Source organism: Atractosteus spatula, chromosome 18 (assembly GCF_055471065.1).
Source record: "Atractosteus spatula isolate fAtrSpa1 chromosome 18, fAtrSpa1.hap1, whole genome shotgun sequence".
NCBI classification, from domain to species: Eukaryota; Metazoa; Chordata; class Actinopteri; order Semionotiformes; family Lepisosteidae; genus Atractosteus; species Atractosteus spatula.
This window is the reverse complement of record NC_142723.1, coordinates 8,837,537-8,864,567: the sequence shown is the minus strand read 5'-3', so window position 1 is coordinate 8,864,567 and position 27,031 is coordinate 8,837,537. Positions and strand designations below refer to the sequence as shown.

Genomic DNA, 27,031 nt, shown 5'->3' with positions numbered 1-27,031 from the left:
TATAATACGTTTGTTATTGCATAATCATCTTCTGTATATTCATCCACCATAAAGGACTGCGCTTAAAAACCAAACAGTAATGAGCACATTCCTATCAGGCCATTTGCTAACTAGCAATGAAGATTAGTTGTGCTCAATACAGTCATAAAGTGAAAACAAAGTACACTCGTTTTCTCGTTTGATTACTCTTGAACCATAAAGACCACCTAATGGCTGGAAAGAAAGAAAAAGAAGTCTTAAGTTATATTAAAATCCTTATACTCCACTGCCTTATATTTACCCTAGTTTTGATGTTTTTGGCCCGGTCTGCATAGATCAGTGTTGTTCTAGACTCTTCAAAGTTAGTGCTGGCAGGGCTTATATGAGCGATCATGACTGTCCGGCTGTTCCCACCAAGTGAATCCTAGACAGAAAAAAAGCATTATGTACATAAAAGTGAGAAACAGGCCTTTGATTACATTATAATCTGAAATTATACTATGTTTTCATTATATACTGTATATGCAGTATATGTTCATATTAATTTCCTTTTTCTTTTTGAAAGAGATGAAATCTCAGATATGACAGTGGAACAGACCTCCCACTGCACTCCCCACTCTGTGACGTGTGGGAATGCACAGCTACCACACCTGAGGCTAATCAGGGCTGTGCTTTAAGATCCCCACGTGCCCGCAGACAGCGTTCAAGTCTAGCACCGAATGTGTTCCCAAGCCGGCTACACAACCGATTGCTCTCAGCTACGAGAGGATTTACTCTTCTCATTAAGAAACGATTCTCTCATCAACTGGAGAACAGTCACCTTCTCCGAAGACTACACACCGGCACACCGCATAGGAATAAGAAGCGCTCTGCCGGTACTCAGGCAGCACACTATTGAATCCGACTCTATCACACAGACTACAAACAAGCCATTGCACTCTGCGTGTGAAAATGTTAGCAAATGTTGTATTTAACAGATAGTATACACTCATGTGAAAAAGAAAGTACACCCTCTTTCAATTCTATGGTTTTATATATCAGGACATAACAAAAAGGTCCTAAAATTAGGTAAATCTAACCTCAGGTGACAAACAACACATAACTAATTCCACTATGTCATTATTTATTTAACAAAAAATAAGCGAACATGCCAAAGCCATGTGTGAAAAACTAAGTACACCCCATGATTCAGTAGCTTGTAGAACCATCTTTAGCAGCAATAACGTGAAGTAATCATTTTCTGTACAAGTTTATCAGTCTCTCACATTGTTTTGGAGGAATTCTGGTCCACTCTTCTTTACAACATTGCTTCAGTTCACTGATGTTTGAGGACATTCGTTTATGCACAGCTCTCTTAAGATCCTGCCATGGCATATCAATGGGGTTGAGGTCTGGACTTTAACTTGGCCATTGCAATACCTTGATTCTTTTCTATTTCAGCCATTCGGTTGTAGATTTGCTGGTGTGTTTGGGATCATTGTCCTGTTGCATGACCCAGTTTCTGCCAAGCTTTAGCTGTCAGTCAGATGGCCTCACATTTGTCTCAGGAATACTTTGGTATAAAGAAGAGTTAATGGTCGACTCGATGACTGCAAGATGCCCAGGTCCTGTGGCTGCAAAACAAGCCCAAATCATCACCCCTCCACCACTGTGCTTGACGGCTGGTTTGAGGTGTTTGTGGTGATACACTGCATTTTTTTTTCTCCCCCAAACATGGCGTTGTGCATAATGCCCAAACATCTCCACTTTGGTCTTGTCTGTCCAAAGGACATTGTTCCAGAAAACATGTGGTTTGTTCAGATGCAACTTTGCAAATCTAAGCCATGCTGCCATGTTCTTTTTGGAGAGAAGGGGCTTACTCCTGGCTAGCCTTCCATGAAAGCCATACTTGTTCAGTCTTTTTCTGATCGTACCATCATGAACTTTAACATTTAACATGTTAACCAAGGCCTGTAGATCCCTAGATGTAGCTCTTGGGTTCTGTGCGATTTCTCTGAACATTATACGGTCTGACCTTGGGGTGAATTTGCTGGGATGCCCACAACTGTCAACTGTCTTGAATGTTCTCCATTTGTAAATAATCCTTCTCACTGTAGAACGATGGATTTCAAACTGTTTGGAAATGGCCTTATAACCCTTCCCAGATTGATGAGCAGCAACAATTACTGATGTCTTTTCTCCTTGGCATGGTGTTAACACACACCTGAATGCTCCAGACCACCAAACTGCCAAAAGTTCAAATTTTATACAGGTAGTCACACTTCCTGATGATCAACTAATCACGTGCATTTGATTAGCAGCACCTGGCTGCTAATTACCTTCTTAATTCCCCTGGAAGCAGTAAGGGTGTACTGCATTTTGTCTTACTTTTTGTTGAATAAATATAAATATAAAAATATAAAAATAATGGCATAGTGAAATCTGTTATGTGTTGTCTGTTATCTGAGGCTAGATTTGTCTAATTATAGAAGTTGGTGAGGACCAGACGATTGTTATTTATGCCCTGATATGTAAAATCATTGAATTGAAAGAGGGTGTACTTTCTTTTTCACATGACTGTATTTGATATAATAACAATTTAAATACCAGTTTTGAGACCATTATCTAGTAATATAAAGAACCAGTCTTTAGCAGTTTAGGGATGGTTGGCCAAGAAATGCTGAGATTGCTAATTAGCAATCAAATCCATTAATTTAAGAAGTGGTGATAAGCACATAAGATTTGATTAGGTGGCAGGAAAGTCAGCATATACCACAATGCCTTTAGGTAATCCTTACCTTCAGCAGACGTGTGAGTTTGCTGTCACGGTAATTGATAAACTGGGCTCTGCTTCCTCCTCTCTCACTCAGGGCATTAATACAATTGCCCAAGGCAAGCAAAGAGCGATTAATGTGTGCTCCTTCCTTCATTCTTTTCCCTCGATTCTGAGTCTGAATTGGAATAACAGAAGTAGACCTGTATCACTCAAAACGTTTTTTAAGATAGGGTGGTGCGGTGGCTCTGTGGCCAAGGATCCGCACCAGTGGCTGGAAGATTGCTGGTTTGAATCCTGCAGCCAGCAAAGGAATCCTACTCCGTTGATCCCCTGAACCCCTTAACCCCAACTGCTGCGGGGGTGCCATATAAATGGCTGACCTTGTGCTCTGACCCCAAGCTTCTCTCCCTGTCTGTGTGTCTCATGGAGATTAAGTTGGGGTATGTGAAAAAAGACAACTTCCTAATATGAGAAATTGTATATGGCCAATAAAGTGAGCTTATCTTATCTATCACTCAAAAAGTCTTTTGATTATTCTTTTCACTGAACTATATTACAAAACCAATGTGCTGTCTGGTATACAGCTTTCCTTATGAATCAGATGAATAATTAAACTCTTCTTTAAGCAATAAAAACAGCAAAATGTGAGCTCAGGTAGGGTAACTACAATGGATTTTGTTCTTCTTTTTGTTCTACTGGAGGTTCTCACCTGCGATGCTCTTTCAGTCCCTGCCAGGTCAATCATGAAAAGCTTCCCCACCCGAACCTCTTCATTGATGTCCCTTACCCGGTTCCTCTGTTTCACTCTGACCTGCAGTATGGCGTGAGAGCGAGACGATGTCTTGTTGGCAGCGGTCGGCTCCTGAGTCCGCTGTTTATTTCCTTTAGTTAGCAGCTGCATAATCTAAGATACAACATTAGATGACATTTATAATAGCATTCAATCATTAAACTGAAGTTTACCATTAACAGAAATGGGAAAAGAAAAAATGTACCAAATGAATATAACATTACATAAAAGACATCAACCCATAAGAAGTTATTACGCATCACTCATACAGGAGTCAACACAGTTCCTAAACCCCTATAATTGCACATACCCCTTAAACCAATACTCCTTTATTGCCAGCAGCCATATCACCCTGCAACTCACCACTGGCAACCCACTGAAGCTAAGCAGGTGTGAGCCTGGTCAGTACCTGGATGGGAGACCTCCTGGGAAAAACTAAGGTCCTTGCTGGAAGAGGTGCTAGTGGGGCCAGCAGGGGGTGCTCACCCTGTGGTCTGTGTGGGTCCTAATGCCCCAGTATAGTGATGGAGACACTATACTGTAAACAGGTGCCGTCCTTCGGATGAGATGTAAAACCAAGATCTTTCTCAAAAAGAGTAGGGCCTCCTGGCCCACTTTCCCCTTGGCCCTTACCAATCACGGCCTCCTAATAAACCCCATCTATGAATTGGCTTAATTACTCTGCTCTCCTCCCCACTGATAGCTGATGTGTGGTGAGTGTTCTGTTGCACTATGGCTGCCGTTGCATCATCCAGGTGGATGCTGCACATTGGTGGTGGTGGAGGGGAGTCCCCATTACCTGTAAAGTGCTTTGAGTGGAGTATCCAGAAAAGCACTATATAAGTGTAAGCAATTATTATTATTATTTATTGAGAACTCATTTGAGTAGTTTTATTGAATGTGGGATAAAGGACTTTCTCATTTTATGTCTGCATTGAGGGATTTTAAAGAATATTTGTAATTGGTATGAACCATTACAGGACTGCTCTCATTCATGTGTGTTAGATGAAATCTAACCAACTGGACCTATGCAGAAGGAAAACACAGAAGCACTGTGAAGTTGTCTGATGCAGTGTCATTCACAGCTGTATCTGCTGATCATCCACTGATCACCCCAAAGAGCTGTTTACTCAGATATAAACAAGCAAATTTGTAATCAGCAAGTAAAGGATAGAGTGCATAAAGCTTTGTTTGCTAAAGTTGTTGGAAATTATGCACTTTAACAATGGTATTTTTAAAACATAGGACTAAGTGCAAAGAAAAGTCGAAACCAGCAAGTAGATCCTTACTGTACATGCACTGGATAGCACTGGTCCTCCAGGACCAGGACTGAGAACACTGTTTTAGATTAAATGTACAGCTGAAAAACCTATGTATCTGATGTACATGAAGCTTTGATTCAAAAGTGTCATTCTGTTTGTAATGCCTGAGATTTAGCATAGGCAAGGTTTGTTTTTGACAAGTGTAGAGAGGAGTACGATGATGTACTCCCACTCCTCATAACCTAAATTTTACTATTAATAATAAAATCACTTGGGGGCTTCTCTTACATGATTGTAATAAGAGATACTTACAGTTTTCTAAGAAAAAGCAGAGGTTACCACACAACACATCAGGCACAGGTAACTTCCAGGGCTGTGTTTTACACTTCACTTTAACCCTTGTAGCATTAGCATAATCTGCATTTATTCACCCGTGGAAGGAACTTACCGCATTACTTCTTCTTCAGGAATGTAATGTATGTAAACTTTCCATAACTACAAAATCTTATTAGGGGACCCTTGAAAGATATTCACACTAAGTTGAATTTGTGTAAACTGTGTTTTAGTTAACCCTAGGGAGAGGAATATTGTATTTAATTACAAGGTCAGTAATAAAAAAATATAATAATAGCTGTAAGACAAAAAATAAAGTTCTAATGTTGTTAAGAACAAAATTTTCACTCAGCTCAGAATGGAGTGTGATCTGTTTAACCTTTACCTCTTTAGCATTGCTAGTGGAGAACTCGGTGATGCCTGTAATCTGAATTTCACCTTTAGCATCTTCTCGCAGATCCAAATACCCAGTTGCAGGGTTCAAGAGGTCACGTATCATTTCATTGTATATCTGGAAAGAACAATAAAAATATATTGTATTGAAGTACATCCAGCTGTTTTCTTAAAAGTCTTTAACCATTAACTTTCTATGTTGTGTTGCATGTCAAATATTTTGCAAACCACTTTTAATAAAATGAGATAAGAATGAATAACAAACACGTTGACATGAGATTGGTGGAAGCCCCTCTAAGTTTCCATCTGAAAGATCAGTAGGCCAGAGGCAGCTATGACAGAGGCACTGTGAGGACCTGACCACATCAGCTGCAGCACTCTAAGCCTTCACTGTCTCCTCCTGGCATCATGGATCCGTGTGGTAGAAAGCTCCTTCATATTAAATATTGAAAATATTTATACAAAGCACAACAATAACATAGATGTACCCTTTATGTAAAAACAAATGAGAAAACCTTTCATATCCACCTCTAGATATGACATATATACACTGTAATCCATATCATCACTGCCCGCTTCAATAGCTTTGAAAAGGTCATTCAAGGTTCGGATATAGATGCCTGGGTCAGAGTCAAGTCCCAACATTGTGAACGTCTTCCCTGCTCCTGTCAAATAAAATCAGCACATTAAATCAGTGCCATAATCAACTGTGCAAATGCAGAAATTAGACCATCTTTCATTTTGTGATTAGAACTCCACAGATTCCAACAAAAAATTTATTTGTCTATGTAACCTCATACCTGTAGGTCCATACGCAAACACCGTGGCGTTGTAACCTGAAACAACCCCTTCAATCAGATTCTTTGTGGTAGCAATATAAACATCCTCCTGGAAGAAGAAAATTGCAGAAGATTTTCTTTTCTTACCACTGTACAGTAATGAAACAGTACTTTCAGCAAAATATTTTGTCATTTAAAATAATATATTAAATGCACTGTATTAATAGGTACTGTTAAAATGAAAATAAATTTAAATCAGAGGTACGAGCAGGAAATGTTTAGAATTCCAGAAACAAAAGTTGCTGAAGTTTATGTCACTTTGAAATTTGTCTTTCAGGTTTCTCTTCTTTCTGTTAAGCATATTGTACAGGCAGCAATGTGTAAAGAATAATAACTTAATAAATGGAGGAAATCAATATGTGTTAGAATACTAAAAAAATAATTAATGATTTTCTACATCCAAAATTTGTAAATTGTAACACAATAATTGACAAAACTTTAAATTTAAAAATGCACAAAAATGTTTATTTTAATTTTTACCTGAGATGCTGTGTGATCAAATGCAAAATCAAATACAAAGGTTTTTTCTCTCGATCGGTTGGCCCGCAGAATGTTATCAGGATCCTCACAAGGATCCAAAAGAATCAGCATCTTAAACAAAAAGAAATTTATGGAAGAGGTTTATTAAAATAATGTTACATTTTTCTTAAATAGTCTTTTGTTTTGCAATGTATTTGGTGCATATATGATTGTTAACCATTTCTGTCTATCTTTGAGAAACAAAATAGGAAACATTTTGACTCAATTTTCATTTATTTCTATAAGTGTTTCTGTTTCCTCTCCAATTTATTCCACTGGATATTGTATCATATTCGGTACCTTTCAAAACTATTCAGACCTTTTTTATGGAGGCCCATTTTTCATTTTGAAATCACAAAAGGATTCATACAGATTTTTTAAGATTTTCTAATCCTGAAGGATTAAATGGAAGACTTCTAAGAATATGATAAATTGCACTAAATATTAGCAAAATTCTGATCCCTCAACTCAATATTTGGTGAAAGTAACTTCTGGTAATTATAGCTGCAGGTTTTTTACATAAGTCTCTACCAACTTTGCTTGGTGTTATGTTTTGCCTATGTTTTCTTGTCATATTGACTCAAGATCTCTCTAGTTACTTGGGGATCGTTTATACATAGCAGGTTTCCCATGTCTCCACAAATTCTCAAAAGGGAAGTTATAAGTCAAGGTATGACTTTAACTGGGCCACTCAAGGACGTTCAGTTTCTTATTCTTAAGTAGTTCAGGTGGGTAGCTGCGTCAGTATGCGTAGGCTGCAAAGGAACAAGTAATAGGTTTATTCCATGCTGAAAAAAAGAAGAAAACACAACGTTTCGGCCGTGGAGCCTTCTTCAGGTGTGCCTGAGTTTCAGGCCTTTCTACCTTCCGAGAGAATTCGGTAACATTATTATATGCACTGTTTACAGTCCTCCCAGTGGAAATGCAGCGGCTGCTGCTTCTCAGGTAGCCGATTGTGTACATGAGCAACTCCAGCAGACTTCGGAAGCTCCCGTGTTTAATTTGGGTGACTTTAACCACTGTAAACTGGAGATGGCATTGCCTGGATTTGAACAGTATATTAAATGTGGGACGAGAGGGAACAGATTTCTAGACAAATGCTACGGTAATATAAAACAAGCCTATTCCGCCAAAGCCAAACCACCTCTGTCTAACTCTGATCACAATACTGTTCAACTCATCCCCACTTACCGGACAGCTCTGAAGAGCAGCAAACCTGTTATTAAGACTGTAAATGTATGGACTGATGATAGTATTGAGATGCTGAAAGGGTGTTTCCTTTGCACAGACTGGGAGATATTTCATAGCCTGGAGGTTAATGAGGCAACAGAGACTGTTACAGACTACATTAATTTCTGTGTGGACAGTGTCATACCCGAGAAAAACATTATAGTGTACCCAAATAATAAACCATATATAACTAAGGATGTGATAGACTGCATCAACTGCAAAAGTCTCGCTTTTAAAAACCAGGATCAAGTGCAACTGAAATTACTGCAAAAAGAGCTTAAACTAAAACTCAGGAAAGCAAGGAATTAACACAAGGAGACAATGGAGAGTGACTTTGAAACAATGAACTCCAGGAGGTTGTGGCAAACAATGAAAACAGTCACAAACATGAATTCTTCAAAGAAGAGCTTCCATACAATGGATGAGCTGGCTAAAGCAAACAAGCTGAACGACTTCTATCTGAGGTTTGAGACACTGGACTTCTCTGGTGCATGTGACAATATATTAGATACTATTACAGCTGAAAGTACTGCTGGTAGGCTTGTAATAAGTCCGCAGATGACCACACAATCTTTCAGGCACATATCTGCAAAAAAGGCAACAGGCTCCGATGGCATCACTGCCCCTCTTGATCACCAACAAATTTATCACTCAGGTTGACTCATATAAATACTTAGGTGTACACATAGACCGTAACCTGTGCTGGTCTACTTATGTTGAGAGTGTTTGCTCCAAAGTTCAGCAGCGCTTATATTTCCTGCGAAGACTAAGAGTGTTTGGGGTTCGACAGGAAGTAATGCTACTCTTTTACTATGCTGTATTCAAGAGCATTATCAGGTATGGTATTTCAGTGTGGTTTGCTAATCTATCAGTTCATTTAAATTGCAAATTACCCGCCACATCCAGACAGCTTTGAAAGTCATGGGAGTGAAACAGCACCCCTCCCTGCAGACAATCTTTGAAAAATCCCTAATCAAACAGTCAGGAAAAATTATATCAGATCCTTCCCACATCCTCAACTCTGAATATCAACTTCTTCCTTCTGGCAAACGTTTTAGGGTCCCCAAATGTAAGTCAAACAGAAACAAACATTCCTCTGTTCCACTATCCATTAAAGCTATCAATGCACATGTCAAGGATAAACACAATTTTGACTCTTACAACCCGCTTGAGTGCAATATGTTTTTGTGATGTGTTATAAATGTTACATGTTGTTATGTTATACTGTACATGTGCAATAGAATGATGTGCAATGTTTTTCTTATTTTTTGTAATCGTAAAATGTGCAATGTTTTTCTTCTCTCCTATTCTATTTAAATGTACAGGAGTGCTGGGTGTCCATAAAACATTTCCCTCAGAGGACAATAAAATCTTAACTTAATCAAAGCCTTACTCAGAAAACTTAAACCAATGAGCATGGTTTTGATATTTTTGCCTAGCCATAGGTGGGCTAAGAGGCAGATAATCAAAAGGTCTTCTATTATTTATTCTAATTAAATAAAGGAATCGGGGAGAAAAAAGACAAGATGGACAGGAGAGGAAGACAGGGAAGGAAAAGGAAATGGGAAGACACAGAAAAAGGAGCATGACCATTATCATTCCTCAAAGCTTGTGCTATGCGAGAGGACCATGTGCTGTTCAGTCTTGCAGACTAGATTCTAGCTAGGTAATCAGAACATTATTTAATGTCTTATTTATTTTGAAAGCTTCTTGGTCTTCATGGTTGAATCCTTGTTTGAAATTCAGGGAATGACTATGACTGAGGAACCTTACAGAGACAGGTATGTTTATTGTTAAATAATGCAAACCACTTTTACTTAACAGATACAGGCCACTCAGCTCATTGTATGCCTTATTCATGAATTTTGTGCACCAAAATTAATTTAAATTTGCCTCAGAAAAAGGTACTTATGCAATATGCAATTGTACGTGGATTTCCCTTTTTTTAAAGTTAATGATCAGTTTTCAAAATGTTGTCTTTTGCTTTGAGTGTGTGGAGTTGATTGTTTATATAAAAATATTAATTGCTATTACACAGTATCATTGTAATCCAGGGTCTGGATTCTTTTGCAAGGCACTGTATATGCTGAAATGGCAAATCTCTCTTTTTGCTACATGGACTCACATGACCTCTCCCAGTGCTCTCAGTTCAGTTTAATTCATTTGGCACTTGAATTTGATTTTCACACTGTTCTCCAAAGAACCAGATATATATGGTTATATATGTATGAAACATATGAAAAAAGCTCCAGCATCAATAAGCCCTAATATGTGGTTATTCGTTAAACCCAACAGTCCAAATGAGTCGGGTAAGGACCAGAGCTGTTGAAAAGACCACCATACCTCTAAAGAGACAAGAAGTACAAGAACTCTGACCTTTGAAATTAGTTTATCCTTTTTCAGTACAGATTTTTTTACAGCTTTAAGTCTTCTTTAGTTTATTTTATTACACATGGAAATCTGACATCAATGTATTTTTCAAAATAAACCAAAGACTTTCTACACCTATGAGACAAAAATCAGAGAATGTGACTTGGGCATTTCCACAGAGACTAAATTGCTTATTAGACCCATGCTACCAACATTAAATATGACAATATAACTTAAACATAAACATTTGTAGTTCAATATTTAACCTTTACGTTCATTTACAAACTAATGGGTCCTTCGGTCATAACGTTTGGATTGTTTCTAAAGAAAAACAGATTATCTAAACGTGTTTGCCAAAGCTGTTGCAGTACATGGCACAGACAGGCTGCTATAAAGCCTCCTTTCATTAATCAGGATTTGTGTCAGATTGAAACAAAGCTCAAGCTAAGCCACATAAACTCAAAGAAACCTCCCAGTAACAGCTCTTACACGTAAGAGCCATGATAAGTTCCAGTCTCTTCTAAAACATGTTACAAATTAACAATTTCTAGTTATCTTCTTTTGAATAGCAATTATCATTAGTTTGTTCGGACATTTGCATTTTATACTGTAGATTTCCACATAAAGAAAAATGGCAATAAAAAATACAAAACCCTAAACACAATATTTTAGGAGAAAGCAGAGCACTTACATTAATATGTAATAATTTAAAGTGCATCAATTATTTCCACTATATTATAAGCCAATATTTTCTGATGTTTTTTATTCAATAAGTACAGTAAAAATGTATTTTTGATTACTTAAAACAGCAGAAAGGGCAGTATAAAATACATCAATATTATCTCCCATCAGGATGAGCTGTGGAGCAGTGAGGTGGCTCTGTGGGTAAGGATCTGCACCTGTGGCTGAAAGGTTACTGGTTCGTATCCCGCGGCCAGCAGAGGAATCCTACTCTGTTGGGCCCCTGAGCAAGGCCCTTTAACCCCAACCGCTCAAGGGGTGCTGTATAAATGGCTGACCTACACTCTGACCCCAGGCTTCTCTCCCTGTCTGTGTCTCTCATGGAAAGCAAGTTGGGGTATGCGAAAAGACAAATTCCTAATACAAGAAATTGTATATGGCCAATAAAGTGATCTTATCTTATCTCTTTTGCATTAGAAGAAAAACAGCATAACACAAGATACAAATCTGAATAACATTTAAGGAAATGCTTTGATCAAACAGAATCTTCAAAGAGACCAGACAGCATATAATTCAAAGCACTTGTGGAGGTTCATGACACTAATGTTTTTGTCCAATAAACTTTTCTTTAACTGCAAAGGCATGGGGTTGTGTAGAGTAAGATGCAGTATAAAGAATATGTTCTAAAGAATGAATAATGTTGCAACCTCATGTATGAGCCACAAATCTATTTGCTTGTCTGTTCCACGTTCTATGAATTGACCTACCTGATCATTCAACTTCTGAGCTACCACTGTAGCCCCCTCTTCTATCTCGGCATCACTGATTGGACGAATACGGAGAGCCACCTTTTCAAAAAAATAAATGCACCCAGATACTTATCATTCTACCACATATCTAAACACATAATAAAATGTACGAAATAAAAGACTAACTGAAATAAAACAGACAAGTCTGCCAAAATGTGTCTTTCAGTTTTTGAGGTTTTCTGCTGACAAACTTTGCAATAACAATTTGAAGGAATCGCTGAAAAGTACTAATAATTTTCATATAATTTGTGTTTTCATGAGTATTTCCTTGGGATAGCCTGACTTGCTTACAAAGCCAGTAACAAATGATATGACAAACCTTCTAAGAAATGGAAATATACTGTATATTATTATTTTTCTTTTACATTTCAAAACCATATTTAAAACATCACAAATTAGTACCTTAATAATATACACTCATATGTTCAAAATGTTTACTTAGAGTAAAGAAAATCTGTTACCTGAAGATGAGAGCAATTCACTTAAGATCCACACCATAACAATATAATCGTACAACCTTCAGTTTTACTGGAATTTTGTTCATGAAAAAAAAACTAATGCAAATTAATCAATCAAATTAATGAACATGGGCCCCAACCAAGCAGTTCCTTTATCTTAACATACCTTAATATACATAAAACGAAAGACCCGAAGGTGTCAAAATCCAATAAAATGTTGACAGAATTTTGCATTATCGTAGAATATTGTAGATTATTGCAAACATTTTTCAGATATACTGTACCTTCCAGTTTTCTAGCATATTCTGTATAGTCCAAGAGCTGTTTAAGCCATCATATATATATTACCTTATACCTTGCAGGCAACAACACTGAAGTAAATATTTTAATTTTATCTGCAACTGTAGTTTGGAAAAGTATACAAATACTTCTTTAAATGTTAATGTACCTGTTATTGTAACCAAAATCCTAAAATGACTTATTATGGATGTAATAATTCAGCAGTATCAAATAATGTACATTATAGAAACCTATGTAACATTTAAACTACACACGCCGTGTTTACTAGCATCGTACTTCTTTACATCACTGATGACGTAACACCTTGAGATTTTGATCATAATGCAGCTGCTGCACATCCATTATGATTTCTGAAACCATACTTTTCCCTGTTGAACTGTAAATAACATCCAAAGACGGTGGTTTGTAAGCAAATGTCTTACCGTAAGCTGGTGATCCTTCCTCTCTCCTGCAAGGTCTTTCATGTTTTCTTCAAGACGTGTCACTTTTGTCTTTATCACTTTTGTCATAGGACCTTTTCAACCCATTATTTTTTGTCGGCAGTGCGTCATTTTACTGCTGGCTTAATAAGCCTCTAGTCAGCTCCATTCAGGCGCTTGACCTGCCGTGCATTCAATAAACCTCTGCAGAGCTGTCGTTGCTGTTTGCAAGCTTCTTCAACAACACGCTTTCATCAAGGGCTTCAGCATGCCAGCAGCAGCGCCACATACACCGATCTCTCGGTGCCCGCTAATCAAGCATGCATTCATTAGCTGCTGTTAGTTTCAAAAGTAAATCCTGTAATTTGAAAATAGAATACACAACTTCGACCCAGCTGTTCTGTTCAGCCACTCAGATTCACACTGCAAAGTTATCTGTTCACCCATTTTAAAAATTCTTAAAACACAAGTCGTTTTCCACTACGTAAATCGTGTATACTATACAAACAATATCTGCACGATTAAAAATGGTTGCCATCCTATAGTTACCTAGAAAAAATGATGGCGTTGCCTAATTTTAGGTTCAGCGTTCTGCCTGTTATCTTGGGATCTGTGTTTATTACCTACTGTACATAAATTCTCAACAAACAAAAGTTCATTTGCTGTGTCGAGATAAAGATCACAATGTCAAAAACTTAAACGGTCTAAATTTTAAAATACAAGAGATTAAATTACGCATTATTCGGTTGATAAATTAATCTGGTTTATTTTCGCAATTCATAAACGAAGGTGAAATGAATTTTAAAGATACAACACCAGAATTAAACTGAGCAGTTTGCAAACAATCTGTATCAATAACCACGTTCCATGCGATCATAATTTCTCACAAATAACGTTCAAAGCAATACTTTCTAAAATATCTTGGATTTTTATTAATGAAGCCTTTGTTTAAACGTAATATTTGCATGAAAATGTTGAATTCGAATTACCTTAAATCAGCACTTTTTTCCCCATGGAAACAATCACACCACTCGCGAACGAGGAAGTAACTCTAGCAGATAGTTATTGGGATTATGGGAATTGACGTTTTTCGATTGTCTACGGTGGCGCTTTATGTCCATCTATTGAGCTGTAGCAGCGTTTAAAAATTAACCATGATTTTCAACTTGTGAGATATTGTGGTCTTTTACCTTTGTTGCACTTGAACGTTAGCATGACAGTCTTTTGTATATTGCCCACATAACTGTTACATCACATTCTAAGCACTATTTCTTATAGAAATACTACAACGTCCACTAACATGCCTGAACAATTAGGACAACAAACATTAGCAAAAAAATTGACTACTGGGAAACTCTCACTCTTAATGCATTTATCAGCCCAGCCCCAGGAGTATGTCTAAAGCATCTGGAAATCCGTTGTTTTGGTTCACAAAATAAAAATGGTCCATTAATGTTAATTAAGGTTCAGTTAAGTAATTGAGAGGCCAGTTGGAATGACCAGAGCATGGTCAGATTGAACAGATGAACAGCCGAAAGAACCCTTACATTGTACCCACAGGAACTGATGGGGTGTATAGGCTTAAAGCCAGCATCTAGATCACCAATATTTTCTCTTGGTGCTGGAGATCTGCTATGTCTTTTGGTTTTCACTATACCTTGGATTCTTTTACATCATTTTAATTACATAGACTTGACTGGGCTTTATAAGCAAAATTACCAGGTCCTAACAGACTGAGAATGAAAAGGTACCCATAAAACCCATATCTGGTTACCTATAAGGTTTGGGGCCCGTAATGGTACCCATAAGGTGTAAGTGCAGCCTGTCTAAACTATGAATGAGAAGCACCAAACTAGGTTGTACTCAAACTTCCAATTGTTATAAGGTCTTAGTGGTAGATATGTAATTTCATTAAAATCTCTCCTGTAAAATGTTTGAAACACTATGTCTTTTACTTAAGATCCAAGTATGAAATTTTAAAATAATTCCTTATATGTCAACAAAAAGACATTTTCTCATTTCCTTATCGCACATTCTGTACGTCTTCTGCAATGCTAATACAGTATATCCTTTTTCAGATAAGCAATTATGAAAGAGAGCATTTAAAAATACATCTAAACCTAATATTACAAGAACACAAAAACAAAGGAGAAATTTTAGAACCTGGAGAAGTTAGTAACAAAAATCAAGTTTTCACTTTCTTCAGCTTTTTAAATTGCTGTAATGGTGATTAGCCTCCACTGTATGCTTCTGGAGGAACAAGTTTCCAAACCCTGTAATAAACCTACTTCATATAAAACATTTTATAAGTTTAATTTAATGAATATATAACTTGTATACATTTTGTAATATCTCTTATTATGAACCATAATATTTTGCCTGTTTAACAAACCACTAATTTGTTAAATTAGACAACAGGAAAATCACAACAGATTTTGGAAGTATACTTTATTTATTCCCCTGTAGCACATTTAATATCAGGTAATCTGAATGGAGGAGGATACAGCCCACTGTAGTGCTGTTTCAGCACACTAAAATACAGTTCAACCCTTTTCTGTTTTTTGATAGTCTTCTGTACAAAACACCCTTTATTCCATTTACAGATGTAAAAAGCGTTATTGATAAATGATGACATCTTAAATCTCTGCAGTCACCTGTCAAAGGAACAATAAATATCACCTGCAGGACTGACAGTAAGTTGTAATTACAGCAGGGTCACTAAAGCTGAAACAGGTGCCAAAAGCAATGTACAGGAGCTCAAAATTCTCCCACTGCAGTAACCAATATTAAAAGGCACTAAAATGTCAGAGGAAGTTGGAACATTGAATTCCCACAAAAAAGTAATAAAATTCCCGATGATGTCTCCTTATGCAACTGAACTCCTTTCTTCAAAGAGCAAAGTTCTGTTAAAATAAAAAAAACAATGATAGCAAAATTTACCAAAGCTTTTTCCCCCCATAAACTACAAAATAATTCATTATCAGTCCACCAAATTTATAATAATGGATTCCTATGTATGAAATACCACATTTTACTGTTTCTCCAAAATAATCATACAGTAAATTTACAGCATTAATGCAAGGTTTCATACTTGAAAATTATGAATATTAAAAAGTATAAAAATTGAAAACATTATACAGCATTCACCTGCTACAAGATTACGCCAGATCTCCGACAGGAATAACTTCTTCAGTGACAAAAAATTCAATTGTTTCCTCCTCCCAATCATCAACATTGCTGTCTAGTTCATCTGTGTCCACACCTAATTGGAAAAAAATGGTCAAGTCACAAGACGCTTTTTTAGATGTACAAGTATCAGTTACAAACCATTTCATTATTGTCCAACATTCAAATTCACATTTTCTGCTGTCACACTTTCTCCCTAATCTAACAAGTAAAGACATCATTACCTCCTCGGAGCTCCAGGCGAAGAGGTCTCTGCTCTTGGTACATCTGCATAGCCCTCTCACGGTATTTACGATAGTCTTCCATCATTGTGCGTCTTTTGTCAACCAATTCCTGTTCAGGAGAAGACCAGAACATTATCAGCACAGGTAAACTTTAAAGCCCACAGGACAAGATACTACACTGATGGAGAAGAAACTAAGTTTATTTCATAAATCCATAATGGCCCTTACCTTGGAAGCCTTGGATTGACTCAGACGGTCCTTCTGCTCAAAGATCTTGGAGTACTTCTTCAGATCCTTCTTGATTAGCTGCAAAGTTAAAATACTTTAAAGTAATAGCTAACTATCTACATGGATAATGTTAATTAAATCCACAGAACACCAAACTGTGGGTAAATTTTGGTTTACTTTCATATAATTACTGCTAAAAAAGGCTAGTATTTTATTCTGAAGAGGAACAAGCAAGGTTTAGGTTTGCAATACCATTAAGTATATCCTTAAATTTCACCAATATATCTTACTTTAATCTGTTCCTGACTGAGCAGTGTGGGTGGACGTGGCCTCCACAGCAGCTGACAAAAGCGATCTTTATTGTTTTTCTGGAGAAGACGCCCCTGGAAAGTCCATAGCCAGAACGCATTGTCGACCTGAAAAAAGCCGGGAGTTTAAAATTACATAGTAACGCGTTTTCTGCATTAGCTATAACAGCCTGCCTATAAGAATGGAGATCGATCGATCCGAGTGACCAAGATAGAAAAGTTTTTAAGAAAGACTTGTTTAAACGTGCCTAGAAAAAACAGAATAGCTCGTGAGGTTTTTAAAATTTATCAGAATCAAGATCTACCACTCAAACATGATGATGAAGTCCCAAGTTCTCCAGATCTCCTAACTATGTCTTGTACAACACAGCTGTGACAAAAAAAAAGTTTCATGCCTTATGACTCCACCATGAAACTGAAGTCACAACGTATCTCCCTGTTGGGTCCCACTCCACATCAGAAGCCATGTAATGCTCTGCAATGTTCATCATGGTGCAGTCTGATGTGTCAACAAATGCCAGAGCACCATTCATGCTGCAAAGAACAAAAGACCAAAACAGGGCTACAATTAGACATTATTTCAAAACCCCTTACTTATCCCCATTACTTAATTGTGGCTTAAGAAATAATTCTAAGAACAGTTAAAGGTATTTGCCTAATGTAAGGCATTTGACGCTTCCAATTTATCCAAAATATCCTGATGAACCGAAGAAAAGCAACACCCTTAAGTTAATGAAGAAACTTTAGTTAATGTTGTAAGAAATACAACAATATCAATACAAAAATATTACAAAGTTAATAAGTTGGTTAGTGGATGGTTTCTCCAAACACTAACACAATTAAGTCCCATTGGTCTTGGGTCAGCAGAAAAGGTTGGCCAGAGCAAGACCTGCAGATCTTGTGAATTTGACAAATGTGGAGGTCCTGGGCCAGTATAGTGACTCTACGATATACCCTGGTTTCTCACGACAAGTGCAAAGGCTTAGAAGGTTGAAAAAGAACACCATGTTCTCCACATAACATCTCACTGATAAGCTGTTCTAGCATTAAAGTAAAAACATTTAACGATTATACAGTTTTGATTCTTAATCATTCCATAATGGTAATTTTCATTCACCTTTAAGACCAATCACTAAACATACTAAACCAAAGAACAATACAACTCAATCATCAACTACATTATTTAAAATGTATACAACTATCTACATAGTGAGCTATTAATGTAACAATTATATTGATGAACAAAGAAAACATAAGTCTATGTGGCCAAAAGTAATAACTGTGACAAGAGATATTGCTATGTAATACAGTATAAGAATGACAAAAAAAATATTTTTACAGAGATTAAAGATCTAATTTTAACTTCAGATCTTACAAAACACTAATTATTTTGCATTTTAAAGAATTACTTATTTTCTTATTAGTTTCTTAGCTTTTGTTACTTGACAAACGCACAATCTAGACTTCAGGTGTCCCAGACTTTTCCTGTGATAAACGAACTCAATGTCACTGGAACATACTTCGTACTACTGTTACTAAGTTTAACAAAAAATGCCACAAAGAACAGAGATACAAACCTCCTAAGTCCAGCCAAGACAAGGAACTGTCCCTGTGGACTCCAGAAAATGCTGTTTGCCTGCTGCTTGTCAAACATTTCTTTAAAAAATAAAAGCCTACATTAATAATGGCATATATTGGATTCACATTAATGCAGTTATTTTACAACAAATTACAACCTATAATAAAATATCAAACATCAAAGACTATCACAGTGTGCTAAAACATACTTAACATCCTAAAAATGGAAAAAAAAACATTTACAGAAAATTCGTACCATAAACTTAAAATATATGTAAGCTAGGAATATAAATAAAAATACATATATAAGGATTTCATGTACACTGGGCGTCATTTTTATGATCTTTTGTCCATGTGGAAAAGTGTATGTTGGTAAAAAATAAAAGGCAATTCAAATAAAGCATAGCACAACACTGCAGCTCCATAAGATAAGATCACTTTATTCATCCTATACAATTTCTTGCATTAGGAATTTGTCTTTTCGCATATCTCCACGAGACACACAGACAGGGAGAGAAGCTTGGGGTCAGAGGGCAGGGATAGCCATTTATACGGCGCCACAGGGAGAGAAACTTGGGGTCAGAGCGCAGGGTCACCCATTTATACAGCACCCCTGGAGCAGTTCAGATTAAGGGCCTTGCTCAGGGACCCAACGGTGTAGGATTCCTCTGCCAGCCACATGAATTGAACTGGCAACCTTCCAGCCACAGGCACAGATCCTTAGCCACAGTGCCACTGCTCCGGTGCCATAACAATGCATGTTGGGTCTGCTAATTCAACAATTATGTTGAATTCAAGTTCCCCTCATAGATATGTACGTATTGGGAAACTCCTTTTGTAGGAGAGTTGGACATGCTAATACAGTGATATTGTTCTTTCAAAAGGGAAGCAGTTTGGATTTTCCATTCTAATGCTTCTATATTTTTATAAATTTTTCTACTTGATGACTGTTGATAACTTAATATCACACAATAACAAAATTCTGTATCCACCACAAAAATAACTTAATTTTTAGAACCGTGTTCTTGAAGCACTGAAAACTTTTTTTTACAGATTTTTAAACTAATGTTCCCGGTGCATGTTCTCACCAGTTCATTAATTGGGAATAATCCATTAGAATTTTTCTGCACGTATTTTGTTCAAGTGTGTGCATCCTACTCTTTCCACTTATGATTTATTGCCATTAGATGCAAATACAGTACTATAGTACAACTTAAGAACTTCCTACTGCAACAAAATGCTTTGAACAGAAACGAATTGAAACACTTTTAATCAAATACGATTAAAAGAAAAGTCACTTACTGATAAGTTCAATCTTGCCATTGTTTTTAACATGGTAAAATGATACGTTTATCCTTGGAGATTCTCCATGCAGCACAGCAAATTTACTGCCATTGGGCTCCCAGGCAAAAGCAATGATGCTCTCTGCAAAAGCAAAACACATTCAACCATGTCTCTACTTTGACTTCTATAAATAGATAATATGATAAAGAAGGACAAATACTCACCCTTCATTTCAACAACATCAACAGGGACTTGCTTTTCTCTCATTCTGAAAATTTCAAAGTTGGTCACTACACCCTACAAATAAAAAAGAAAACATATGCAAGACTATTTGGCTACAAAAGAAACAGCTTAAATTAGTTTTTAGTACTCTTGTGTATTAAATACAACTATCGATTTTATAATTTAACAGTAAATAGATCCTTTAACACCAACAGAAATCTGTCTTAATTCTGAAAAAATCCTGAAATATACTTCCCACATGCTTTAAAGCATTGTACAAATTAAGGATATTAATTACTAAATACCCATTTTCTTATCCAAAAAAGATAAGTAAAATTACTACATTATATTTGAAGGTTTAACAAAGAACATAGAGAGCAATAAACCTAATATAGTTTGAACATTTAAAACCTCCTCAGTTGTCTTCTTATCCTCCTAGTCAAGTGTATTAAACTTGTTTTACAATGAGCTGCAAAAACAATTAAAAGCTCCAGTGGATAAACTCCATTGACTATACCTGGGTTCCCTTAGGAGTTCTGTCTACCTTCACACAAAGGTAATCTCCATTCTTCTGCCAGTGCAGTTTACAATCAACTACATTGAACAGATTTCGAACTCTGATCTCCTGCCTGGATGGCAGCTGCATAAGTGTTACTCTTGCAGGAATATCTTTGTCTTCTGGTACCCAGAATGCAATAATATTGTCACCAGGAGACCATGAGAAATCCCTGGAAAGATATGCAAATAACTTAACACACAACATCACTGACATTATTTCACTTAAAAATAATTACAACCAAAAAACGATGTTTTCACAATTACAACATACAAATGGTGGACAAGATAATGGAAACACCACTTCAAGCTGTATGACTTTATAATATGCAGTCAATTGATCTGAGGTCTTCCTCCAAGCTCCATGCCGACAATTTTTTACTTTGCCGCCATCAGAAAAATGAGCCATTTTCGGTACTAAAGTTCCTGACAAATGTGCCCCAACAATCACGATTCTTTCAAAGTTACAGACGAGCAATATTACATATGATCCTAAGCATGCTGTGATATTATTGGCTTAACTAATCCATTAACCACAAAGGTGAGTAAGCCCTTATTTTTAATATTATTATTGTCCCTAATTCATTCCATTTTTACACACTACCTGTAGTATTTAACTTATTACAAAAAGGCTTCGATTTTTTCTTGCACTTACTTTATCCCACCAATTTTCAAGCTCTTCTTGTCCAACAACCCCATGGACTAAAGAGGAGAAAAAAAATTCCATGATTCAAATGGTTATTACTGTTAAGCTTAAAGTGGAACAATCTAGCATTAGGCAAAGTGAAGCCTTAAAAACAACAAAAATGAATTATATAGTATTATTTGTTCTTTGATAATCTTAGTTCAAAAGGTACTGAAGGTCTTTTTGTTCATTCAATGATGAAACCTAAAAAAAGGGACTTACAGGTGTTTCATAGATACTGAGTGTGTCTTGTGTCATTCTGGCAAAGAACTTTCCATCATGGCTCCACCTGAAAAGAATTTCATGCAAAAAATAAAGATTAAAAAAATTTCGATTGGAAACTACCAAAATACTTTAGGTCAAATGCCAAACTGAATATCAGGCAAGAAGTCTTAATTTGCATAAGCTCCCTAGTAGTACTGATAAATCTTAGACATGTAGATTATAACACTACTCTCTGAATGCAAAGACTACAATCCTGTTGACTAACAGCAATGAAATATATTTCTTCTTATATATAAAGGCTTTATTTTAAAAAACAAGTATGAAGGCTCTATCAGTTACACTGTTACTAAAAGTAGGTACAAATGTTAACTATTATTTATTTGTCATCTTTAAAATGAAATGACAAATATCATTTCAAATAAGGAAAATAAGGGAAGATAAATAAAAAGGGCAAAAAACTAAAATGCACTGCAGCACAAACAACAAACACAACTCACTTGAAAATTGGCCAGTGGGCTGAGCTCTCACAATGGAAACCCCTCTTCTTCTGCCCAGTCAGAATATCCCAGATGATAATAGCTTGGGGGTCATCTTTTGTGTCCATTAGAGGACTGAATGTAACCATGTACCTGTAATTGAAAACACAATTAAAATCTTTTATGCATATCTGCAGAAAATAGTTACATAAATTCACATACAAAAACATTTTAAAATCACAGAACCAAAAACGTGGAAACAATCATGTAATAACCAAGCAACACAATTTCAATTTAATGCAGTTTCACCTAATGTTGAGGTGGATGCTGCACATTGGTGGTGGTGGAGGGGAGTCCCCATTACTTGTAAAGCGCATTGATTGGAGTGTCCAGAAAAGCGCTATATAAGTGTAAGCAATTATTATTATATTTTAAGGTGAAGCAGGAAACAAGATGTTACTTTTTTGGCATGTTGTGGTTAGTCTCCAAAGTGCGTTTTGATTCAACTGTGATATATTACTCTACACAAATGAAGATCTTTATTGTCACGTATACAGTTTTCTTTCTACTCCTTTATCCAAAAGATATGTACAGGCTGAACAAGTTTTTATACGATCCTTGCAGATAAGAGTAAAAACTGTAGTTTCTTTACACAGCAAACATGCACCACCAAGATTCTTCCCAAAGCTCACAATAAAAACATTTTCATTTTTACAGTCCACCCAGATGTGTAGAACAGCCTCTTTTCGGATATAAGCTTCTTTGTGCTCCTAAAGCATAGCATTAAACTGACATATTTGGGATTTAAAAATGCCTCATGTCCAGCTGTTACTTGTTGGATAAACCTTTTAAAAACCCAGAAATAAAAGTTACTTTAAGAAAAAAATCTTGATCACTGTGATAATGATAATGGCAATTCTTTCACCTTTCACATGGTGAGAAGTCAATGAGTTGAACACCCTGATGGCTAAACCTCTGAATCTGTTTGAACTTCTCTCCTCCCCATAAGGCAATACCCCTCTGATGGAATGTAGCCAGATAAGTGCCTTTTGGAGACCAACGAACATAGGTCTCTGTCCAGCGCTGCAGACAACAACAAAAAAGAATAATATTCAATTAGAAGAATTAAAGACATTTTATTACATTAAAATGAAACCGATGAACATACATTTCTCTTAGGGATGTGAAAGTGCAACATTAGAAGATTGTAGAAGGCTTTTTTACATCAAATGTTCATTAATGCTGTGCACCACGTTAGTGTAAATGCTATCTTTATTAAAATGCATCCGAATTGACCTATTTTTGCAGATGGAATTCTGATCCTTCTCCACTACTTCTGAGTATTTTTTTTAAAAAACAGTTCATTTCGTCTTGGCACAAAAACCAAGACTGCCTCTGTGGGTAGACTATGTTGCTTATCACATTCAATATTCCAAACTATATTGCCTCCAAAAGGTGCCAATGTGAGCATTATGTTAATTAAAATGGCCGTGTTAAAAACATAAGTACATACACATTAAAAGTTCAGTTCAAGTGGACATGTCTTGGAAGGTCTCCTTTTATGTGACTCTTACTTTATGATGGCCACATGGGCACAATACAGAGAGTAGTCTTGCCTTTGTAAACTACTTACAGCTCTCTCCTCGATCGTAATTGGTTCCTTGACATCATTGGAGAAAATGCCTGTCCTTTCACCAGCTTCAAAAATCACACTATACTGATCACGGCAGTCAGAATCTTCAAGCCAGTACCGTAGATTCCCCTTAAATTAGAAAAATCCAGATTGGACGATCACAAAATTGTTATTAGTCATCAGAACTCATACTTAAATTGTCAAATCTTTTTAAATAAATTTAAAAGATGAAATTTGACTGACTTTGTTTTCCCAAGTCAAAGTGTTTGAAGATGTTAAATTTATTATCTTTAAACTGAACATTAAATAAGCAAACAGAGTTTGCAACAAACTTCACTGCTTTTATAACTTCTTTTTTACTTTGTGGTTATAAGGTCAGCCACCAAATGTAACAACATTCTTAAATGCTAAAAGAGAAATAAAAATAAAATACTTCACAGTATAATGTTAATGTTTGTACAATAATTTACTGGCCTTAATGTGTTAAAATGTGTTAAAGAGGATGGTAGTCTCAAAAGTGCAGCATCACTTATATATAACATTTGCAGTGATAACTGTATAGGCAATCCTGAATGATATACACAAATTAGTAATGATACTTACAAAGTCTTTGAATGGCTGTTTTTCAGGGGTTTCCCATTCATCGCTGATATTCATGTACCTATACAAAAATAATGCTTATTAAAAAATAGCAACACTAACAATATCAACAAGCTTTTTAAAATTTTAAAAGAGTTTGTAAGTTCACATACTACCTCTAATCAGGTTTCCTATAAATACATCTCAAAAGAGCATTTACAGAAATGGGTTTTAAACTCAAGTGAGATGACTGTTCAGAAATACTATCCAATCCATGATACCCTTAGTGTTTTTCAATCACATCTCCAGCAGGTACCCATCTGAACAAACTCCCTTGGATAAAGTGTATCACTTAGAGGCAAAAAAAGCTGAGCAATACAGTACACAGTGTATAAATGAAAATAAATTGCTCACTTGTCGAAGTCTGTGAAGATATTGACTCGGAAGGTGTGCTGTTTGTCCAGCTTGTAACCATCTGCATTTTTCACTGCTTCCAGAGCATGAGCTGGCGATGCATACTCCAGAAAAATGTACCTAAACACAAGTGTTACACAAGAGAAATACAATGAAGCACAACTACCTACAAACTTCCCCAGAAGACATGATTTATTTTTAATATAGCCTTACACAACAAATCAAAAGGGTAACAAGGAATAGTTTCAATGTTCAATAATAACAAATGTTTGTCTTCAAAATAATTTGTTAGAGCTGTATCATTATTCAAAGCAAGTTTTTAATGGCTAATAACCTGGATATAATCTAGAATATACCTGAGTTTAACTTAAAAGTCCAAATCACTTTTAATAGCATGAATAACAAAAAACAATCTATACGTAGAAGAATTCATCTATATATAATTAATAACTATACCATTATATTAAAATAACTTATTTTGTATAGATAAATAATTGCACAGCAGTTGTACACATGTTCAGTAGAACCAGACTAAATACAATGAAAATAAAGTTATAAATGCATTAATGAGAATAAATCAATGAGTGTACATACATATTCATGTAGTAAATGTTGAATGCAATTTTTTAAAGAGCAAAATGATAAATATACAATACAAACCCTTTTGTCTTTCCTTCAGCTTCTGGATAAAACTCATTTGTAATCTTGCCAAATCTTGAGAAAATTTTATGTATGACATTTTTCAATTTCTCTAATCGCTCTGGTCCAACTTGAGGAACGTTGTCAACCACAATAACCGAGTCAATACCGTCCGCCTCTTGGGGCCTCTCCCTCAGAATATCAGCCAACAGTTCTGAAAAACAGGCAGAAATACAGTTCCAAGAGCAGTGCATGTATGTTATCAGTAAAGCCCAACTATAGTTATTTTTGAGTACACACCCACAAAATGCGAGATCCATGTTTTATTGGAGACAGCATCATCTGTACTTTAACACAGCAGCAGGCTTAATATTTTATTTCAGTAATTAAGTTTAACCATAAACTTAATATAGTTCGGTGGTTTATAAAAACACAGTGGCATTACTTCCGTTCACAGTTCAAGGAGCATACCGTGCTTTTACCACTGCAATTTCAGTAACGATAGATTGAGCGCTGCTTATCTTTCATTATAAATATGTAACTAACGTCCACTTTTACACCAGATTGGTCATTTTACTCAATTTAATTTTAATTATACATTTCAGTTTAAAAAGTTCCTTAATAACATGTTGGAGTAAAAAACTCCAAAATATTGGTAACATTTCAGAACCGACATACCAGAACATTATAAAATAGTCAGGATTGCGTTAAATAAATCTACATTATCTGTCCGGTAAACATCAACTACAGGACGAAAAGCGACTAATTTGCCTATAACGAACATATTAGTATACTGTTACAGAAACTTGCAACAAAATATAATGTACAATAGACAGCCACCTGAAAAGACATTTCTGCATCTTTTAAATATAAGAATAATACATTTAATTTGAAAATTAAAAAAATCGTGGTAACTTTAATTTACTCTGCCTTGCTGCATACTCAACACTGAATTGCTGAGGTCTTTGTTACGATACGACCGAACATTCGATCTATAACGTTAGTGTTACTTAAGAATGTGTTACTCGTGTCCTTAAACTGGTTGCTTTCTTATCATTTTAACTTATTCATCCAGCTGCGACATACTCGCTTCATCAATGACTCCGCAACCGGGCAGAAACTGTTATAAAATGCGTGCCATGAACGGAAATGCACGATTTAGTGCCTTTATTTTTAGGCCGCGAGTTGTACCATCGTTACATTTAACAGTAAGAAAGCTTATTAAACAGCGTTTATTTTTATTTGAGTTATTCCAACCAGGCCGCAAAGCCGGGTGCTTTCCTCCGCTCGCTTACCCTGTTCACTGATGTCATCCACAAAATCCTCTGGGTCACTGAAGGATGGCTCTTCACCCTCTTCAAACTCGGCTTCGGCCGCCATGTTCTCCGTATCCCGCATTTAAAGCTTTACCCTTTCAATAGATTTATGGAAAATTAATATGACCAGTTTTTCTATCAAATAATCTAGAAATTTGCTCAGCAGGCCATGTGCGCGACAACCGGCGCGAGCCAACTTGCAGTGAAAAAGGACTCAACCTTTTCGGTGGGATGGGGGTAAGGATTAACATGTAGTGTTTTCTATACACGTAAAACAAAAAACACCTATCAAAACCTCAATTTTATAATATAATAGAAATTACAATTTTATTATAATATTTC

General features: G+C 36.1%; 2 protein-coding genes across 8 annotated transcripts in view; both read right to left on the bottom strand.

Annotated features, from left to right (window-relative positions):
• LOC148818543 (kinesin-like protein KIF19) overlaps nucleotides 1-15,446 on the bottom strand; it is a 32,151-nt gene extending 16,705 nt beyond the window's left edge. For 5 of the 7 annotated variants that reach the window (XM_088936964.1, XM_088936969.1, XM_088936966.1 and 2 more), the window contains exons 1-10: nucleotides 14,127-15,446; nucleotides 13,141-13,495; nucleotides 11,919-11,999; nucleotides 6,832-6,942; nucleotides 6,313-6,400; nucleotides 6,041-6,177; nucleotides 5,505-5,630; nucleotides 3,444-3,638; nucleotides 2,757-2,909; nucleotides 281-403 (exon numbers count right to left, since the gene is read on the bottom strand). In XM_088936964.1, coding sequence (XP_088793090.1) covers nucleotides 281-403; nucleotides 2,757-2,909; nucleotides 3,444-3,638; nucleotides 5,505-5,630; nucleotides 6,041-6,177; nucleotides 6,313-6,400; nucleotides 6,832-6,942; nucleotides 11,919-11,999; nucleotides 13,141-13,227 — 1,101 coding nt within the window. In that variant the 5' untranslated portion in view covers nucleotides 13,228-13,495; nucleotides 14,127-15,446. Of the gene's footprint in view, nucleotides 1-280; nucleotides 404-2,756; nucleotides 2,910-3,443; nucleotides 3,639-5,504; nucleotides 5,631-6,040; nucleotides 6,178-6,312; nucleotides 6,401-6,831; nucleotides 6,943-11,918; nucleotides 12,000-13,140; nucleotides 13,593-14,126 lie in introns of those variants that run through there. The other 2 variants (XM_088936967.1, XM_088936965.1) reach the window with 2 other exon arrangements.
• A 124-nt stretch (nucleotides 15,447-15,570) lies between these two features.
• Nucleotides 15,571-26,910, bottom strand: eif3ba (eukaryotic translation initiation factor 3, subunit Ba). Its single transcript, XM_088936971.1, has 19 exons — nucleotides 26,669-26,910; nucleotides 25,395-25,587; nucleotides 24,735-24,854; nucleotides 24,345-24,402; nucleotides 23,742-23,870; nucleotides 23,034-23,191; nucleotides 22,130-22,261; nucleotides 21,630-21,696; nucleotides 21,378-21,424; nucleotides 20,685-20,895; nucleotides 20,170-20,242; nucleotides 19,964-20,086; nucleotides 18,661-18,739; nucleotides 17,479-17,617; nucleotides 17,066-17,191; nucleotides 16,776-16,853; nucleotides 16,548-16,656; nucleotides 16,285-16,399; nucleotides 15,571-16,040 (listed from the first exon to the last, which is right to left on the bottom strand). The coding sequence occupies exons 1-18, from the start codon at nucleotides 26,769-26,771 to the stop codon at nucleotides 16,296-16,298; spliced, it is 2,049 nt and encodes a 682-aa protein (XP_088793097.1). The 5' UTR covers nucleotides 26,772-26,910; the 3' UTR covers nucleotides 15,571-16,040; nucleotides 16,285-16,295.
• Between the last annotated feature and the right edge of the window lie 121 nt (nucleotides 26,911-27,031).